The sequence below is a fragment of the Pristiophorus japonicus genome, chromosome 20, assembly GCF_044704955.1.
Source record: "Pristiophorus japonicus isolate sPriJap1 chromosome 20, sPriJap1.hap1, whole genome shotgun sequence".
NCBI classification, from domain to species: Eukaryota; Metazoa; Chordata; class Chondrichthyes; family Pristiophoridae; genus Pristiophorus; species Pristiophorus japonicus.
The window spans coordinates 90,090,962-90,111,545 of NC_091996.1; the positions used below are offsets into that span (position 1 = coordinate 90,090,962).

Genomic DNA, 20,584 nt, shown 5'->3' on the forward strand with positions numbered 1-20,584 from the left:
GCAGAAAATATTTGTCCCAAACACATACTTTTAAAGGGGCAGGGGCAAATCCTGAAAATCCATTGGCAGGATAGATGCACCGATGTCAGTGTTCTCGCTCAGGCCAACATCCCCAGCATCGAAGCACTGACCACCTCCGGTGGGCAGGCCGCATTGTCCGCACACCCCGATGCTAGACTCCCGAAACAAGCGCTCTGCTCCGAGCTCTGTCGCGGCAAGCGAGTCCCAGGAGGGCAGAGGAAACGCTTCAAGGGCACCCTCAGAGCCTCCTTGGAAAAATGCAACAGCCCCACCGACTCTTGGGGAATCCCTGGCCCAGGACCAGGGCTCAAAGTGGAGGAGCTGAACACCTCGAGCCTCTTCGCCGGGAGCACGCGGAAGCCCAGCGCCGATCGCGGAAGGAGCGTACGGCAAACCCAAGCACCGCCCCCCCCCCCCCCCGCCACACCCACCCCGTCCCTCCAACCACCGTCTGCCCCGCCTGCGACAGAGACTGTCGGTCGCACATTGGTCTCATCAGCCACCTTAGAACTCGTGTCCGTGTGGAAGCAAGTATTCCTCGATCCCGGGGGACTGCCTAAGACAAGAAGATGGCCCAGCACTGGAACAGCTGGGGACACAACATTGATTGTCAAAAGCGCCAAATGAAGGCAACAGCGAAGGCAACGATCGAGCGAGGTTGACACTGTGACGCTAAATGCTTACATCCTTCCGACCGTCCTTCCGGCAATCTCCGCAGCAAACTCCGAGACACCCGTTAATAACCTGCAACGTGCAGAGGGCCAACTCGAGTACGCTGGACCCCAGTAAAATGGAGAACAGGACTATGTGCCACATGACAATATTTGGCGGCTGGTTACAAATTGTCCACAGCGTCTGGTTCGCTAGGTAATTAACCCTGTTGAGAAAAGAAATGCGTTTCAAGTCGGGCGTTGCTGCATTGGGAGAAAATGGTAACTTTATTCCCCAACACTCATTTGTCTGTCCTCCCTCCCGAACCCATTTGGCACCCGCCTCCATCCCACCACTCTTTGGCGTTTATGGCTCAGTAATAATTTGGGAGATCTGATTGAGGTTTATAAGGTCATGAAGGGATAGCGGCAGTGTTTCAACGTAATCATCATCATCAGAGGCGGTCCCACATATCGAGGATGACTTGCTCCCACGCCGAAAAGGGATGAGTTCACCGGTGTTTCAATGAAGGACCTAATATTCCGGATCCCGAACTACATCCTGAAGGGTGGAAGATGCCTGTGGGTGGATTTTTTTAACGTGGGGTGACCGTTGCACACCAGCCACCACACGGGGCTTGACAGAGCGAGGGTCTTGGTCCAGGGACAAGGGTAACACCAGGACGACTGGAGACCAGCTCTGCTGCACGGATCTAGTGCGCGCACATATCGCACAGTGTGGGCTGGGCCCGTGCTGCCCCCTGGGCCCCTCGCCTCTTCTGGGCCCCGAACTCGCGCCTCTCCTGGGCCCTGATCACATCCCTCTACAGTCTCTCGCCGCTCCTTCGCCCCGACCTCGCCGCTCCTGCTGTACCTGCCCGCGCTCCAATCACCGACCTGGACCTTGATGAGGTCGCTCTTCGCTGCCCTCGCACAATGTAATAGGTTAGGCAGGACCAGGGGGTCACAAACTTAAGTTGTATCGGGCTAGATCGAGGTTAGAGGTCAGGAGATGGTTCTTTTCCCAGAGGACCTCTGGAACAGGCTGCCCTTTCGTGCGGTGGATGCTGATTGGCTGAATTCCTTCGAGCGAGAGCGGGACCTGCTTCTGGCTGGGATGGAGATGCCCTCTTACGGAAAGGTTGGTACTGCGGGGAGTTCAGGGCCAGAGTGATCTCCCAGACTAGTTTCCATCGCCTAGATGGTCGGAGAGCAATTTCCCAGATTTACTTTTCCCCAAATGTTCTTGCCTCTCTCAGGAGATCACATGGTTTCAGGTAGAGTGAAGTGTATATGGAATCGTAGAGTCTTAGAAATTTACAGCACGGAAGGAGGCCGACAAAGAGCCACCCGGCCTAATCCCACTTTCCCGTTCTCGGTCCGTAGCCCTGCAGGTTACGGCACTTCAGGCGCACATCCAGGTACTTTTTAAATGTGGTGAGGGTTTCTGCCTCTACCACCCTTTCAGGCAGTGAGTTCCAGACCCCCACCACCCTCTGGGTGAAGACATTTCCAATCGTATCTCCTCTAAACCTCCCCCCAATTACTTTAAATCTATGCCCCCTCTGCTTAAAATTAGACCCGGGCCATTTAACAGCGAAAACTGGAAGTATCTTTCTCACACAAAGGGGATTGGAGATCTGGGACACTTGCCCACAAATTGCTGTGGTCGCTCGGGAACAATTCAAGCTTTCAAAACAAAAAAAAAGACTTGGATTTATATAGCGCCTTTCACGACCACCGGACGTCTCAAAGCGCTTTACAGCCAATGAAGTACTTTTGGAGTGTAGTCACTGTTGTAAATTAGGAAACGTGGCAGCCAATTTGCGCACAGCAAGCTCCCACACACAGGAATGTGAAAATGACCCAGATAATCTGTTTATTTTTTGTTATGTTGATTGAGGGATAAATATTGGCCCCAGGACACCGGGGAGAACTCCCCTGCTCTTCTTCCAAATAGTGGCCGTGGGATCTTTTATGTCCACCCGAGAGAGCAGACGGGGCCTCGGTTTAACGTCTTATCCAAAAGATGGCACCTCCGACAGTGCGGCACTCCCTCAGTACCGCCCCTCCGACAGTGCGGCGCTCCCTCAGTACCGCCCCTCCGACAGTGCGGCGCTCCCTCAGTACCGCCCCTCCGACAGTGCGGCGCTCCCTCAGTACCGCCCCTCCGACAGTGCGGCGCTCCCTCAGTACCGCCCCTCTGACAGTGCGGCGCTCCCTCAGTACTGCCCCTCCGATAGTGCGGCATTCCCTCAGTACTGCCCCTCCGATAGTGCGGCATTCCCTCAGTACTGCCTCTCCGATAGTGCAGCATTCCCTCAGTACTGCCCCTCCGACAGTGCGACGCTCCCTTAGCACTGCACTGGGAGTGTCGGCCTAGATTTATGTGCTCAAGTCTCTGGAGTGGGACTCGAACCCACAATCTTCTGACTCAGAGGTGAGAGAGAGTGCCACCAACTGAGCCACAGCTGACAGAGGACGCTTTAAGACTAAGGTCGCAAGATTTTTGTTGGATAAGGGTATACCGAGTTCGGCCCCAGGCCCGGATATAAAACAGCAAACATTGTCCACAACCCGATTATCAGCTGGTTCCCGGTTTCTCCCATTTTGCTCCGGCCTGAATCTGAAATTTCACCGTGTCACTCGCTCAGTCACCTCACCCCTTACAGAGTTGGCAGAGTACAAAATTTGGCAGATGGAGTATAATGTTGGAAAGTGTGAGGTCATGCATTTTGGCAGAAAAAAAATCAAGGAGTAAGTTATTATTTAAATGGAGAAAGATTGCAAAGTGCTGCAGTACGGCGGGACCTGGGGGTACTTGTGCATGAAACACAAAAGGATAGTATGTAGGTACAGCAAGTGATAGAAACATAGAAACATAGAAAATAGGTGCAGGAGCAGGCCATTCAGCCCTTCTAGCCTGCACCGCCATTCAATGAGGTCATGGCTGAACATGAAACTTCAGTACCCCCTTCCTGCTTTCTCGCCATACCCCTTGATCCCTGGAGTAGTAAGGACTTCATCTAACTCCCTTTTGAATATAGTTAGTGAATTGGCCTCAACTACTTTCTGTGGTAGAGAATTCCACAGGTTCACCACTCTCTGGGTGAAGAAGTTTCTCCTCATCTCGGTCCTAAATGGCTTACCCCTTATCCTTAGACTGTGACCCCTGGTTCTGGACTTCCCCAACATTGGGAACATTCTTCCTGTATCCAACCTGTCCAAACCCGTCAGAATTTTAAACGTTTCTATGAGGTCCCCTCTCACTCTTCTGAACTCCAGTGAATATAAGCCCAGTTGATCCAGTCTTTCTTGATAGGTCAGTCCCGCCATCCCGGGAATCAGTCTGGTGAATCTTCGCTGCACTCCCTCAATAGCAAGAACGTCCTTCCTCAAGTTAGGAGACCAAAACTGTACACAATACTCCAGGTGTGGCCTCACCAAGGCCCTATACAACTGTAGCAACACCTCCCTGCCCCTGTACTCAAATCCCCTCGCTATGAAGGCCAACATGACCGGTCTATAATTCCCTGCTTTCTCTCTCCCTCCTTTTTTAAAAAGTGGGGTTACATTGGCTACCCTCCACTCGATAGGAACTGATCCAGAGTCAATGGAATGTTGGAAAATGACTGTCAATGCATCCGCTATTTCCAAGGCCACCTCCTTAAGTACTCTGGGATGCAGTCCATCAGGCCCTGGGGATTTATCGGTCTTCAATCCCATCAATTTCCCCAACACAATTTCCCGACTAATAAAGATTTCCCTCAGTTCCTCCTCCTTACTAGACCCTCTGACCCCTTTTATATCCGGAAGGTTGTTTGTGTCCTCCTTCGTGAATACTGAACCAAAGTACTTGTTCAATTGGTCTGCCATTTCTTTGTTCCCCGTTATGACTTCCCCTGATTCTGACTGCAGGGGACCTCCGTTTGTCTTTACTAACCTTTTTCTCTTTACATACCTATAGAAACTTTTGCAATCCGCCTTAATGTTCCCTTCAAGCTTCTTCTCGTACTCCATTTTCCCTGCCCTAATCAAACCCTTTGTCCTCCTCTGCTGAGTTCTAAATTTCTCCCAGTCCCCAGGTTCGCTGCTATTTCTGGCCAATTTGTATGCCACTTCCTTGGCTTTAATACTATCCCTGATTTCCCTAGATAGCCACGGTTGAGCCACCTTCCCTTTTTTATTTTTACGCCAGACAGGAATGTACAATTGTTGTAGTTCATCCATGCGGTCTCTAAATGTCTGCCATTGCCCATCCACAGTCAACCCCTTCAGTATCATTCGCCAATCTATCTTAGCCAATTCACGCCTCATACCTTCAAAGTTTCCCTTCTTTAAGTTCTGGACCATGGTCTCTGAATTAACTGTTTCATTCTCCATCCTAATGCAGAATTCCACCATATTATGGTCACTCTTCCCCAAGGGGCCTCGCACAATGAGATTGTTAATTAATCCTCTCTCATTACACAAAACCCAGTCTAAGATGGCCTCCCCCCTAGTTGGTTCCTCGACATATTGGTCTAGAAAACCATCCCTTATGCACTCCAGGAAATCCTCCTCCACCGTATTGCTTCCAGTTTGGCTAGCCCAATCTATGAACATATTAAAGTCACCCATTATAACTGCTGCACCTTTATTGCATGCACTCCTAATTTCCTGTTTGATGCCCTCCCCAACATCACTACTACTGTTTGGAGGTCTGTACACAACTCCCACTAACAATTTTTGCCCTTTAGTGTTCTGCAGCTCTACCCATATAGATTCCACATCATCCAAGCTAATGTCTTTCCTAACTATTGCATTAATCTCCTCTTTAACCAGCAATGCTACCCCCTCCTTTTCCTTTTATTCTATCCTTCCTGAATGTTGAATACCCCTGGATGTTGAGTTCCCAGCCCTGATCATCCTGGAGCCACGTCTCCGTAATCCCAATCACATCATATTTGTTAACATCTATTTGCACAGTTAATTCATCCACCTTATTGCGGATACTCCTTGCATTAAGACACAAAGCCTTCAGGCTTGCTTTTTTAACACCCTTTGTCCTTTTAGAATTTTGCTGTACAGTGGCCCTTTTTGTTCTTTGCCTTGGGATTCTCTGCCCTCCACTTTTCCTCATCTCCTTTCTGTCTTTTGCTTTTGCCTCATTTTTGTTTCCCTCTGTCTCCCTGCATTGGTTCCCATCCCCCTGCCATATCAGTTTAAATCCTCCCCAACAGCACTAGCAAACTCTCCCCCTAGGACATTGGTTCCGGTCCTGCCCAGGTGCAGACCGTCCGGTTTGTACTGGTCCCACCTCCCCCAGAACCGGTTCCAATGCCCCAGGAATTTGAATCCCTCCCTGCTGCACCACTGCTCAAGCCACGTATTCATCTGCGCTATCCTGCGATTCCTACTCTGACTAGCACGTGGCACTGGTAGCAATCCCGAGATTACTACTTTTGTTGTCCTACTTTTTAATTTAGCTCCTAGCTCCTTAAATTCTTTTCGTAGGACCTCATCCCTTTTTTTACCTATGTCGTTGGTACCAATGTGCACCACGACAACTGGCTGTTCTCCCTCCCATTTCAGAATGTCCTGCACCCGCTCCGAGACATCCTTGACCCTTGCACCAGGAAGGCCAATGGAATCTTGGCCTTTATTGCAAAGGGGATGGAGTATAAAAGCAGGGAAGTCTTGCTACAGTTGTACAGGGTATTGGTGAGGCCACACCTGGAATACTGCGTGCAGTTTTGGTTTCCATATTTACGAAAGGATATACTTGCTTTGGAGGCAGTTCAGAAAAGGTTCACTCGGCTGATTCCGGAGATGAGGGGGTTGACTTATGAGGAAAGGTTGAGGAGGTTGGGCCTCTGCTCATTGGAATTCAGAAGAATGAGAGGTGATCTTATCGAAACGTATAAGATTATGAGGGGGCTTGACAAGGTGGATGCAGAGAGGATGTTTCCACTGATGGGGGAGACTAGAACTAGAGGGCATGGTCTTAGAATAAGGGGCCGCCCATTTAAAACTGAGATGAGGAGGAATTTCTTGTCTCAGAGGGTTGTAAATCTGTGGAATTCGCTGCCTCAGAGAGCTGTGGAAGCTGGGACATTGAATATATTTTAGACAGAGATAGACAGTTTCTTAAACGATAAGGGGTTAAGGGGAGCGGGCGGGGAAGTGGACCTGAGTCCATGACTGGGTCAGCCATGATCTTATTAAATGGCGGAGCAGGCTCGAGGGGCCGTATGGCCGACTCCTGCTCCTAATTCTAATGCTCTTATGCTAAGGGATTGTGAAGCAAAGGCAGGTGAGCAGAGTTGAGGTACGAAGCAGCCATGGTCTCGAACGCTGGGTGGAACAGGCTGGCGGGGCTGAACGGCCTATTCCTGTTTCCTCTTGTCTCACGCCCCTGTTTTGCACGCTGCCCGAATGACCCCTTGTGACCTTTGCGAGCGATGCTGCCACTTTAGCGTGTCAGGCCATCCTCAGGAGCCCTGCTCCTGCACCCTTCCTTTACCCTTTGATTTCATCCAGCCAATCGGCGGGCAGCATCAACACGGAAGTCGGCCCCGCGGAATTGGCCACCTACCCATCCGCCCTGTCCAGGAACGGATATTGCCAGTCTTCGGTGCCAACATTGCACAGTGGGCCGTGGGCTAAGGCCGTGGCCGACACAATCAGACAGTACCCGGAGCCCAGGATGCCAAAGATGGAGGAGATGACGGATCGCAGCATCTGCAACACATGCAAACATTGTCAGCTGTGTGCGCAGCAGGAGGACTAACAGGCAGGCAGGCTAGAGTACACAAGCTAATGTCTGGTCCGACACCCTCGGCTCCTGACCGCTGCCAGTACGGGGAACTATCCGAACCGCGGGAGAACATGCGAACATAAAAAATAGGAGCAGCCGTCGGCCATTCGGCCCCTCGCGCCTGCTCCGCCATTCAATACGATCATGGCCGCTCCGATCACGGACTCAGCTCCACTTCCCCGCCCGCTCCCCATAACCCCTTATCCCCTTGTCGTTTAAGAAACTGTCTTAAATACATTCAATGACCCAGCCTCCACAGCTCTCCGAGGCAATGCATTCCACAGATTCACCGCCCTCTGAGAGAAGAAATTCCTCCTCATCTCAGTTTTAAATGGGCGGCCCCTTATTCTAAGGTTATGCCCCCTAGTTCTAGTCTCCCCCCATCAGTGGAAACATTCTCTCTGTATCCACCTAGTTAGGGGGATAGAGTATAAAAGCAGAGAAGTCCTGCTCCAACTGTACCGGGTATTGGTGAGGCCACACCTGGAGTACTGTGTGCAGTTTTGGTCTCCGTATTTAAGGAAGGATATACTTGCAATTGGAGGCTGTTCAGAGAAGGTTCACTCGGTTGATTCCGGAGATGAGGAGGTTGACTTGTGAGGATAGATTGAGTAGGTTGGGCCTATACTCATTGGAGTTCAGAAGAATGAGAGGTGATCTTATTGAAACATATAAGATAATGAGGGGGCTCGACAAGGTGGATGCAGAGAGGATGTTTCCACTCAGGGGGGAAACTAAAACTAGGGGGCATAGTTTCAGAATAAGGGGCCGCCCATTTAAAACTGAGATGAGGAGGAATTTCTTCTCTCAGAGGGTTGTAAATCTGTGGAATTCTCTGCCCCAGAGAGCTGTGGAGGCTGGGTCATTGAATATATTTAAGGCGGAGATAGACAGTTATTTGAGCGATAAGGGAGTGAAGGGTTATGGGGAGCGGGCATTAAGTGGAGCTGAGTCCATGATCGGATCGGCCATGATCTTATTGAATGGCGGAGCAGGCTCGAGGGGCCGAATGGCCGACTCCTGCTCCTATTTCTTATGTTCTTATGTTCTTCGCCTAGGCTTACCGCTCCCTGTAGCACGCTCCCCGGGCTCCTGATTCTGCCACGCTCCGGTTCAGGCTCGGGCCTCGCTCTCTCTCTCTCTCTCCTTGTAGAAATCTCCCAGCCACATTTATTAATTAACGCACTGCTTTGGTGCTCTTTTTTAAAACAAATAAACCCTCCTCTCCCTCAGGCTCAGCTTCATCGCCTCCCCTTCCCTTCCCTTTCCCGTTCCTTGCCCGGGCCCGCTTACCTCACGGAACACCGAATGCCATGAAGCGCGGGAAAACCGGGAATAATGCCGAACCACGGATGTTTCTGGACCAGAGAGTTCCAGACTGGAGAGGCCTAACCTGTACTTCTACATCACTTGCTGGAGTTATACACTCCTGCTCCTATTTCTTATGGTCTTCTGATTAAAGAATAACTGCGGGGGAGGGGAGGGGGGGGCGCGGGGGGCTGGGGGGGCAGGACCGAGAGTAACAGCAGCAAGGGTTCAGGAGTATCGTGAGTGTGGCATCAACTGCTGTGTGGCTGTAAAGCATGCACTCCCATGTTCCGCCACCAGGGAGCGCATCCCCTGAAGTCCCAAGTGATCCCAGCATCCCTTGGGAGTACTGTGTATAATTCTGCCCCTAAGGCCTATTCTTCATTCTGCATTGTCTGAATAAAAACTGAGGTCACTGTTACTTTAACCTCCCTGTGTGCAGCCTCATCTGTGTTAGGAACACAACATCAACAACTTACATTTATATAGCGCCTCGAATATAGAAAAACATCCCAACGTGCTTTGCAGGAGCGTTATTGGATAAAGATTGGTGCCGAGCCTCAGTACTGCCCCTCCGACAGTGCGGCACTCCCTCAGTACTGCCCCTCCGACAGTGCGGCGCTCCCTCAGTACTGCCCCTCCGACAGTGCGGCGCTCCCTCAGCACTGCCCCTTCGACAGTGCGGCGCTCCCTCAGCACTGCCCCTCCGACAGTGCGGCACTCCCTCAGTACTGCCCCTCCGACAGTGCGGCGCTCCCTCAGTACTGCCCCTCCGACAGTGCGGCGCTCCCTCAGCACTGCCCCTCCGACAGTGCAGCGCTCCCTCAGTACTGCCCCTCCGACAGTGCGGTGCTCCCTCAGTACTGCCCTGCGGCGATTAGTACAGGTGTGAACACACTCCGACACCCAGTGCGGAGGGGAGCGGGGCAGGTCGGAGGGCCTCCTCGTGGGCCTGCTCCTGGGCCTGGCCAAGGGGGCCATCAGCCGGTCCAGGCAGCGGGCGGTCGAGGGGGTCGTTCAGCCCGACTGCCTGCCTCTCTTCCACGCTTACATCCGAGCCGGGGTGTCCCTGAAGATGGAGCACGCGGTGTCCACCGGTACGCTCGCGGCCTTCCGCGAGAGGTGGGCGCCGGAGGGACTGGAGTGCATCATCGCCCCCGGCAACCAAATTTTAATTTGATCTGTTAGTGTCTAAAGTTTATTTTATTCATTTGTTGGTTTTGGTGCCCCTTTAATAAGGGGGCATTTGATTTTACAGATCAACTAAAATAGTTGGACACACTCCGTACAGACCCTGGGAGGCCGAGATTTCTGGGCCATTATCTTCAAAGTAGAAGCGTTGACAAGGGCACTTAGTCCGCTCTCATGGTCAACAGGTCACTTCGAAAGGCATCGGGCCTCTTACCCGGCATCTATTCCCGCAACATCCGGCTCCACAGCATCCTTTTCCGCCCGCTCGCACGGCAGCACATCCAGGGCAAAGGATCTGGGGATAAAAATATTGAAGTTGAAGGGTGAAGGTGTGAATGAACAAGAAAGACTTGCATTTATATAGCACCTTGCACAACCACCGGGTGCCTCAAAGCGCTTTACAGCCAATGAAGTACTTTTGGAGTGTATTCACTGTTGTAATGTGGGAAACGCATCAGCCAATTTGCGCACAGCAAGCTCCCACACACAGCAATGTGATAATGACCCAGATAATCTGTATTTTTTTTGTTATGTTGATTGAGGGATTACTATTGGCCCCAGGACACCGGGGAGAACTCCTCTGCTCTTCTTCCAATAGTGGCCATGGGATCTTTTATGTCCGCCTGAGGGAGCAGACGGGGCCTCGGTTTAATGTCTCATCTAAAAGACGGCGCTCCCTCAGTACTGCCCCTCCGACAGTGCGGTGCTCCCTCAATACTGCCCCTCCGACAGTGCGGCGCTTCCTCAGTACTGCCCCTCCGACAGTGCGGCGCTCCCTCAGCACTGCCCCTCCGACAGTGCGGCGCTCCCTCAGCACTGCCCCTCCGACAGTGCGGCGCTCCCTCAGCACTGCCCCTCCGACAGTGCGGCGCTCCCTCAGCACTGCCCCTCCGACAGTGCGGCGCTCCCTCAGCACTGCCCCTCCGACAGTGCGGCGCTCCCTCAGCACTGCCCCTCCGACAGTGCGGCGCTCCCTCAGCACTGCCCCTCCGACAGTGCGGCGCTCCCTCAGCACTGCACTGGGAGTGTCGGCCTGGATTTATGTGCTCAAGTCCCTGGAGTGGGACTTGAACCCACAACCTTCTGACTCAGAGGCGAGAGAGTGCCACCCACTGAGCCACAGCTGACACAAGCAAAGGTTGGCCCTGCACCAGAAAGGGCAATGTCCTTGGATTAGATATCCATTTAAGAGCTGGCCTCTCACGACTGAGCTGCGATGCGGAAACTGCAGCAAGAATGCGAGTCGCTCCCACTCCAGAGTCTTGAGCACATTAATCTCGGCCGACACTCCCAGTGCTGTACTAAGGGAGCGCTGCACTGTTGGAGGTGCCGTCTTTTAAATAAGACGAGGCCCCGTCTGCTCTTTCAGGTGGACATAAAAGATCCCATGGCCATTATTTCGAAGCAAAGCAGGGGGGTTATCTCTCGTAACGTTACAACACTGACGCCTCACCAAAAGTACTTCATTGGCTGTAAAGCTCCTTGAGAAGTCCAGTGGTCGTGAAAGGTGCTATATAAATGCAAGTCTTTCTTCCTTTGTCTTTCTTTCTAGTGACCCGGGCCCTATATGTATCTCTGAATCAACATCACTAAAACAGATTGTCTGGCCATTGTATGATTGCTGTTTGTGGGAGCTTGCTGTGCACAAATTGGCACCTCTGACTGCCTGAGCACTGCACTGGAGTGTCAGTCTGGATTATTGTGCTCAAGTTCTTCAAAATTGTTACGTTTAGAATAACTCCACAAGACTGTGCATCTTAGGCTCAACCTGTTGTGACCTTGGTGTCTTTATTGTAACTCCAGAGTGAGGAGGCAGCGTGGTAGACTGCCTTTTATACCTGCTTGCCCGGGGTGTGCAGGCGGCCCTTGGGTCTCCCACAGATGCGCCCCCTGGTGGCAAGTCTTGCACATTGGTAATGTTTACATACGTAACAGAAATAGTCCCATGGGATCTTTTGCGTCCACTTGAAAGAGCAGGCATTAATCGCTGGACAACAAGGTCAGCAACTATCAGATAAATCCCATCAGTCCTAGCGGAGTGAGGTTGGGAAGTGTGAAACAGAGCACACGATTCTTGAAGACTGAACTTTGCATTGTGATTGATACTGACTCACGCGTGTTTCTGCCGGTGAGGCTGTCCTCTGCACTTTGTCCTCTTCAAATGACTAGGTCGGATTTCACTTTGGTTAATCACTAACCCGTCTTTCCAAATCCACATCAGTCACTAAGGTAACTATGCTGCAATGTTTTTTGCATTCAGTGTGTGATGGCACCAGCTTAATCAATCCAACTGAGCAACAAACCTCATTTTGACCGAAGAAGCTAACATTTGCCATGACACCTGCTCTCGGGCAAAAATAGGACACGCAGAATGAAAGAAAAATAAAACTACCACTAGAAATGAAGTTATAATTTATAGTTTTTGCACTCACTTGAATGTTGCGTTTAGACATTAAACGCAAATACTTTGATTAACTGAACAGATAAGGTACCATTAATTGTATAGTTTTTGAAATTAATTTGCCCAGGAGAATTCTCTTCATGAGAATGTTCAGCTGAAACATTCTAAACTCACAACATGCAACGATAGTGTCCGCTGTGGCTCAGTGGGTAGCACTCTCTCTCTCTCTCTCTCTCTCTCTCTCTCTTTCTCTCTCTTTCTCTCTCTTTCTCTCTCTCTCTCTCTCACCTCTGAGTCAAGGAGGTTGTGGGTTCAAGTCCCGCTCCAGGAACTTGAGCACAAAAGAATCTAGGCCGATACGCGCCTGAACTTGCGATCTGTTAAGAATCCTCTTGACCGACCGCACGCATCTGGAGGTAAGTGGGCCTCTGCGGGCGGAGAGTTGGGATATTTGCCCAATGTCCGCCCAGCGAATACCCGTGAAATTCTTACGACTGATAAAAGCAGGCGTAAGGCCTGCTTGCATCAGCGTAAGACTTTCATGGGACAGGAAAACACACTTTCTTCAATCATTTAAACATTTAAAATCCTGTCAGATAAGGTACATTTATTTTTCGACCCTTTAAAATATGCCAACTTATTTTTCAAAACAACTTAATTTTTGTTTTGACTAACTATTTAAATCCCATTTTGAACAATTTAAAGATGTGATGTTTTTCTTTAAATTTAATTTTTAGTGTTTTGGGGGATATTCCAGTTCATACTTAATGGTGATTCCATACAAATGGAACGCACCATGAGTATGAATGGGAATACCCCCCACTTTGATTGGTTGGGCCGGCCCATGTGATCTCAGGGGTGCTTGCGAAGCGCTTGCGTCACTGGGATACACGGGCCTCTCCACAGGCCTTCGAGTAAAGGCCCTGGACCACAAGTCGCCGGAACTCCCAGACCACCAGGTCATTTCGAGGAGACTTTTCAGGTCGGAAGCATCCACCCGCGGGAAGCCTGCGACCGCAATTTCTGGGCCACGGAGTCACTTCTTCAAACTCATAAAAATTTGGGGTGCGCAGTAAGCAAGTTTGTCAGATTAATAAAAGCCATTTCAAGTCTTTCAATCCCACCACAAGGGCAGCATTGGGGTGGGATTGAAAGACTTGCATTTATATAGCGCCTTTCACGATCACCGGGCGTCTCAAAGCGCTTTACAGCCAATGAAGTACTTTTTGGAGTGTAGTCACTGTTGTAATGTGGGAAAGGCAGCAGGCAATTTGCGCACAGAAAGCTCCCACACACAGCAATGTGATCATGACCCAGATCATCTGTTTTATGATGCTGATTGAGGGATAAATATTGGCCCCAGGACACCGGGGAGAACTCCCCTGCTCTTCTTCGAAATAGTGGCCACGGGATCTTTTATGTCCACCTGAGAGGGTAGACGGGGCCTCGGTTTAACATCTCATCTGAAAGACGGCACCTCCGACAGTGCGGCGCTCCCTCAGCACTGCCCCTCCGACAGTGCGGCGCTCCCTCAGCACCGCCCCTCCGACAGTGCGGCGCTCCCTCAGCACCGCCCCTCCGACAGTGCGGCGCTCCCTCAGCTCCGCCCCTCCGACAGTGCGGCGCTCCCTCAGTGCTGCCCCTCCGACAGTGCGGCGCTCCCTCAGTGCCGCCCCTCCGACAGTGTGGCGCTCCCTCAGTGCTGCCCCTCCGACAGTGCGGCGCTCCCTCAGTGCTGCCCCTCCGACAGTGCGGCGCTCCCTCAGTGCTGCCCCTCCGACAGTGCGGCGCTCCCTCAGTACCGCCCCTCCGACAGTGCGGCGCTCCCTCAGCACCGCCCCTCCGACAGTGCGGCGCTCCCTCAGTACCGCCCCTCCGACAGTGCGGCGCTCCCTCAGTGCCGCCCCTCCGACAGTGCGGCGCTCCCTCAGTGCCGCCCCTCCGACAGTGCGGCGCTCCCTCCGTGCCGCCCCTCCGACAGTGCGGCGCTCCCTCAGCACCGCACTGGGTGTGTCGGCCTGGATTTTTGTCCTCAAGTCTTTTGGAGTGGGACTTGAACCCACGACCTCCTGACTCAGAGGTGAGAGAGTGCTAACCGCTGAGCCACAGCTGACACTTAGAAGGCTTGGCGTTTGAAGCCTGGTCTGATCTGAGTTAGCTGACCTCAGCCCAGGGAGCAGTTGAGGGCACCACGATTATCCTCGGTGTTGCAGGTTAGCGAGTGGGACACTCGCGTGCACACAATGAGGGAGAAATTCGTGGCGTCTTATTTGGGACGCTAACCCAGGCGGGGCGGTAATTGTAGCGCCTTCGAAAACGTTTGCGCCTCCCGCCCAGAAATTCGGCAGAATCGAGCGAGGAGATGATGGCCGTTAAATTAACCGTTGCAGGCCAGAGCTGGGGGGGGGGCGATAATGAAAGTTTGGTCGGTAAATTAAGCGGGGCCATCGCGCATGGGCGGAACTCCGAATCAGTACCCGGGAAAAGCCGAGTCTTAAAGGCGCGGCTTAGTAACGCACCCAGTAAAGCCTCCAAAGTCACTTGTTTTCAACCCGCGCTGTTATGTCTGTCTTCCCGCTGCAGACTCGGAGGCTCGCGAACCGTGCTGTGTGTAAACGTCGCGCCGAACCGTGACCTCCCAGGGAAGCCTTTCCCTGGGAGGCTAACGGCTCTGGAAGCCCGGACCGACTGTTTTCCCAGGCGTTGCTCGTGGGCGGGCGCTCGATGAGACGCACGCACCCGAATTTACCGACCGGGGGCCGCGAGCATGGGCGTCGCACCGGGCATACGTCAGTAGCCGGGCGGTAACGGTTTTGCAGCCGCGGTGAGCCGCGAGCCAATTTCCGATCGGGGCCGCTCAGCGGCGCGCTCCCTCTCACGCTCCCATTGACGTCCCCTCTGGCCGCTAACTGAGACGTTAGGCCACCGAAAATCCTGCGCAGTGTGCCGGCTCCTGATCCCCCCCCCCCCCACTCGATTTCGCCCATCGGCGACGAAGGGTGGGGGCATCGGTCAGGCGCAACACTTGACACCTCACACGTGAATGACCCGCCGATCCTCAGCCTCCCAGAATGGCCACTCGGGTCCTGGAGGGGCACAAACATCTGTGGAACCGTGCCCGACACCTTCAAATCAACGGAGGAGAGGGAGAGAGGAGAGGGAGAGAGGGGCAAACAAAAAGGAAAGTCACTTACAAACAATCCTCCCCCGACAATTCCTGCCATCAGCCAAACTTGCAGAGTGATATGGTTGGTCCATTCTCTCTCGGCGTTTGGGAAAATAAGGAGAATGTTGGCCGAAATGCATATAAAGGCCAGCGGTATCAGCAAAAGACCAATAAACCGGGCACACCTCCCAGTGCACATCGTGGTCGAGTCCGGTGCGACCAAGATCTCCGCCAGAGCCAGAAAGCGCTGTGCCTTCCGTGGTATCTGAACAGACTCTGACCGGGTATCGGGGGCTGGTACCTCTTGGTGCTGCGCAGTCCTCTGTATTTGCTCTCTGATAAGGAAGTCTAATTACTTCATTGTGCAAACAACGCGGGTTGCCAGCCAAAGAGATGGCCCACAGAGCGGAGATAGGAAACAAAACTGTCTCCCCGCTGAAGAGACAAAGGGTCACGTAGCACATGTGTGGGTGACCCGTTCAATCCACTGGAAAATAGGAGACTAAATGGATCAGAGGGATCGGGGTGTACAGATTACAAAATGTAGTGATACAGGTTAATAAAGACATTAAACAAGATCAAACTAAGCACTGGGGTTCATTTCTAAAGGAAAACCAGAAAAGTTATGTTAATCTTGCAGAAACACAGAAAATAGGAGCAGGTGTAGGCCATTCGGCCCTTCGAGCCTGCACCGCCATTCAATATGATCATGGCTGATCCTCTATCTCAACAGCACATTCCCGCTTTTTCCCCCATACCCCTTGATGTCTTTAGTGTCTAGACATCTATCTACCTCCTTCTTAAATATATTCAGTGACTTGGCCTCCACAGCCTTCTGTGGTAGAGAATTCCACAGGTTCACCACCCTCTGAGTGAAAACATTTCTCCTCATCTCGCTCCTAAATTTCCGACCCCGTATAGAATCTCGGTTAGACACTTGAAAGAAAGTGCCTTTAACATCTTAGACAGTAACTACAACCAGAAATCATGGCAGGGTTTATACCTAAAAAAAAGGGAGACTTGCATTTATATAGCACCTTTCACGACCACCGGACATCTCAAAGCACTTTAAAGCCAATTAAGTACTTTTTGAAGTGTGGTCACTGTCGCAATGTGGGAAATGCGGCAGCCAATTTGCGCACAGCAAGCTCCCACAAACAGCAATGTGATAATGACCAGATCATTTGTTTTCGTGACGTTGATGGAGGGATAAATATTGGCCCCAGGACACCGCGGATAACTCCTCTGCTCTTCTTCAAAATAGTGCCATGGGATCTTTTACCCTCCCCCCCCCCCACCCCCAGAAAGCAGACGGGGCCTCGGTTTAACGACTCATCCGAAAGACGGCACCTCCGACAGTGCGGCGCTCCCTCAGCACTGCCCCTCCGACAGTGCGGCGCTCCCTCAGTACTGCCCCTCCGACAGTGCGGCGCTCCCTCAGTACTGCCCCTCCGACAGTGCGGCGCTCCCTCAGTACTGCCCCTCCGACAGCGCGGCACTCCCTCAGCACTGCACTGGGAGTGTCAGCCTAGATTTTTGTGCTCATGTCCCTGGAGTGGGACTCGAACCCACGACCTTCTGACTCAGAAGCGAGTGTGCCCCCCCATATCAGATCAGGAAATGGTTCCGGATAAAAACACATTCTCTGACGGCTGCTCCAGGATGATACAGAATTGTATTGCGATGGAAAGAAACTGCTTCTATGGTCATAAACCTGCACCTAGATTTGCTTTGTTGTTTTAAGAAGTGTTTTATGGTGCCTTATGTTCACTGGTGTGACTGACGTGCGTGTGCATCTCTGCAGTTTGGCGACGTAACAAGATTAGGAGCCACGGTAATTTGTGCAATTGGGAGCAGGAAGTTGCAAAGGTTACCCATTCAAACCTGTTATGTAATGATGTGTGTATCGTCCTGGTACCTTAAATGTAATGTAAGCACTATGCCACACCACAGAGGGCGCTGCGGTGGGAAACCCTGGTAGTACCTGCAATAGGCACTATATAAGGCTGACCACCACACCTGAGAGGCACTCTGGAGCTGAACAATAAAGGACGAAGGTCACAGCAGTTAGATTTACACCAGACCGTGTGGAGTCAGTGATTTGTGTGCTACACACACCACAAAACCCGTTGGAAAATAGGAGTCTATATGGAGCAGAGGACCAGAGGGATCGGGATGTACAGATACACAGAACACAAGAAGTAGCGACACAGGTCAATAATGACTTTCAAAAAAATTAAACCAGCACTGGGGCAAATTTCTAAAGGAAAACCAGCAAAGTTATGTTAAACTTGTACGGAAACTTGGTTAGACTACACTTGAAAGAAATAAAGTGCCTTTAACGTCTTAGACAGTAACCACAACCAGAAATCAAAGAAGACTTGCATTTATATAGCGACTTTCACGACCGCTGGACATCTCGAGATGTTTTCCAGCCAATGAAGTACTTATGGAGCGCAGTCACTGTTGTAATGTGGGAAACACGGCAGCCAATTTGCGCACAGCAAGCTCCCACACACAGCAATGTGATAATGACCCAGATAATTTGTTTTAGTGATGTTGATTGAGGGATAAATATCGGCCCCAGGACACCGGGGAGAACTCCCCTGCTCTTCTTCAAAATAGTGGCCGTGGGATCTTTTACATCCATCTGAGAGAGCAGACGGGGCCTCGGTTTAACGTCTCATCCGAAAGTCGGCCCCTCCGACAGTGCGGCGCTCCCTCAGTACTGCCCCTCCGACAGTGCGGCGCTCCCTCAGCACGGCACTGGAGTGTCAGCTTAGATTTTTGAACCCACGACCTACTGACTTAGAGGCAAGTGTGCTACCTGTTATGTTTAGAATAACTCCACAAGACTGTAAGCTTAAATTGGTGTGGCCTTAGTCTCTTTAATAAAACTCCAGAGTGCCTAAGCAGCATGGCAGGCAACCTTTTATACTCGCTTGCACGAGGTGTGCAGGTGACCCTTGAGCCTCCAACAGGTGCGCCCTCTGGTGGCAAGTCTTACACAGTTACAATGTTTACATATGTCACACTGCCCAGTGAGCCACAGCGCACATTTCTGGTCCCATTATTACGAAAAGGATCGACTGGGCCTGTATTCACTGGAATTTAAAAGAATGCGAGGGGATCTCATAGAAACATATAAAATTCTGACGGGATTGGACAGGTTAGATGAAGGAAGTATGTTCCCGATGTTGGGGAAGTCCAGAACCACAGGGGACACTCTAAGGATAAGGGGCAAGCCATTTAGGACCGAGTTGAGGAGAAACTTCTTCACTCAGAGAGTTGTTAGCCTGTGGAATTCTCTACCGCAGAGAGTTGTTGAGGCCAGTTCATTGGATATATTCAAGAGAGAGTTAGATATGGCCCTTACGGCTAAAGGGATCAAGGGGTATGGAGGGAAAGCAGGAAAGGGGTACTGAGATGATGTTCTTGTTGAATGGTAGTGCAGGCTCGAAGGGCCGAATGGCCTACTCCTGCACTTATTTTCCATATTTCTATGTTTCTATGAAAAGGATATAGAGGCACAGTCAAAGATACAAAAAAGATTTACAAGGACGAAACCAAAACTGAGAGGTTATAGCTATCAGGAAAGATTGAACCGGCTGGGTCTCTTTTCTATAGAAAAGAAAAGGCTGAGGGGTGCCCTGATAAAGGTCTTGAAGATTATGAAAGAGTTCGATAGGGTAGATGTAGAGAAGGGGGAGACCAAACTCAGGTCCATAAATATAAGATAGTCACAAATAGATCAAGCGGCCATATCAGATCAGGAAATGGTTCCGGATAAAAACACATTCTCTGACGGCAGCTCCAGGATGATACAGAATTGCATTTCGATGGAAAGAAACTGCTTCTATGGTCATAAACCTGCACCTAGATTTGCTTTATTGTTTTAAGAATGTGTTTTATGGTGCCTTATGTTCACAGGTGTGACTAAAGTGCGTGTGCATCGCTGCAGTTTGGTGAAGTAACAAGATTAGGAGTCACGGTAATTTGTGCAATTGGGAGCAGGAAGTTGCAAAGGGTTATAACGCATGTGTGGGTTACCCATTCAAACCCAATGGAAGGGCTCGCTGGATGGAGCACTTCGAAGATCTCCTCAAGCGAGGCTCTGCCTTTGACTCGAGTGTTCTCGACTCCATCCCGCAGCATGCGACCCGCCACCACCTCAGTAAAACCCCAACACTGCACGAGATAGAAAAAGCCATTAGACAGCTCAAAAACAACAAGGCTACGGGAGCGGATGGAATCCCTGCTGAGGCGCTGAAGTATGGCGGAGAGGCACTGTTGGCGCAGATACATGACCTCATCTCTCTCATCTTCACGGAGGAGAGCATGCCGGGAGATCGCAGTGGCCGTGACCATCTTTAAAAAAGGGGACAAGTCCGACTGCAGCAACTACAGAGGAATCTCCCTGCTATCAGCCACTGGGAAAGTCGTCACTCGAGTCCTCCTCAACCGTCTTCTCCCCGTGGCCGAGGAGCTCCTCCCGGAGTCACAGTGCATATTTCGTTCTCTACGGGGCACAACGTAATGATTCTTGCAGCGCGACAGCAGCAGGAAAAATGCAGGGAGCAGCGCCAGCCCTTATACAGGGCCTTTTTCGACCTTACAAAGGCCTTTGACACCGTCAACAGCGAGGGTCTATGGAGCGTCCTCCTCCGTTTCGGATGCCCCCAAAAGTTTGTCACCATCCTCCGCCTGCTCCATGACGACATGCAGGCCGTGATCCTTACCAACAGATCCATCACAGACCCAATCCACGTCTGGACGGGGGTCAAACAGGGCTGCGTCATCGCCCCAACCCTCTTCTCAATCTTCCTCGCAGCCATGCTCCACCTCACAATCAACAAGCTCCCCGCTGGAGTGGAACTAAACTACAGAACCGGTGGGAAGCTGTTTAACCTACGCCGCCTCCAGGCCAGGTCCAAGACCACCCCAACCTCTGTCGTCGAGCTACAGTACGCGGACGACGCCTGCGTCTGCGCATATTCAGAGGCTGAACTCCAGGACACGGTCGACGTATTTACTGAGGCGTACGAAAG

General features: G+C 51.5%; 1 protein-coding gene across 1 annotated transcript in view; it reads right to left on the bottom strand.

Annotated features, from left to right (window-relative positions):
• tm4sf5 (transmembrane 4 L six family member 5) overlaps positions 1-15,838 on the bottom strand; it is a 29,858-nt gene extending 14,020 nt beyond the window's left edge. The window contains exons 1-4 of the mRNA XM_070863321.1: positions 15,565-15,838; positions 10,184-10,264; positions 7,249-7,394; positions 706-898 (exon numbers count right to left, since the gene is read on the bottom strand). Of these exons, the coding sequence (XP_070719422.1) occupies positions 706-898; positions 7,249-7,394; positions 10,184-10,264; positions 15,565-15,735 (591 nt within the window). The 5' untranslated portion in view covers positions 15,736-15,838. The remainder of the gene's footprint in view (positions 1-705; positions 899-7,248; positions 7,395-10,183; positions 10,265-15,564) is intronic.
• Positions 15,839-20,584: the final 4,746 nt, after the last annotated feature.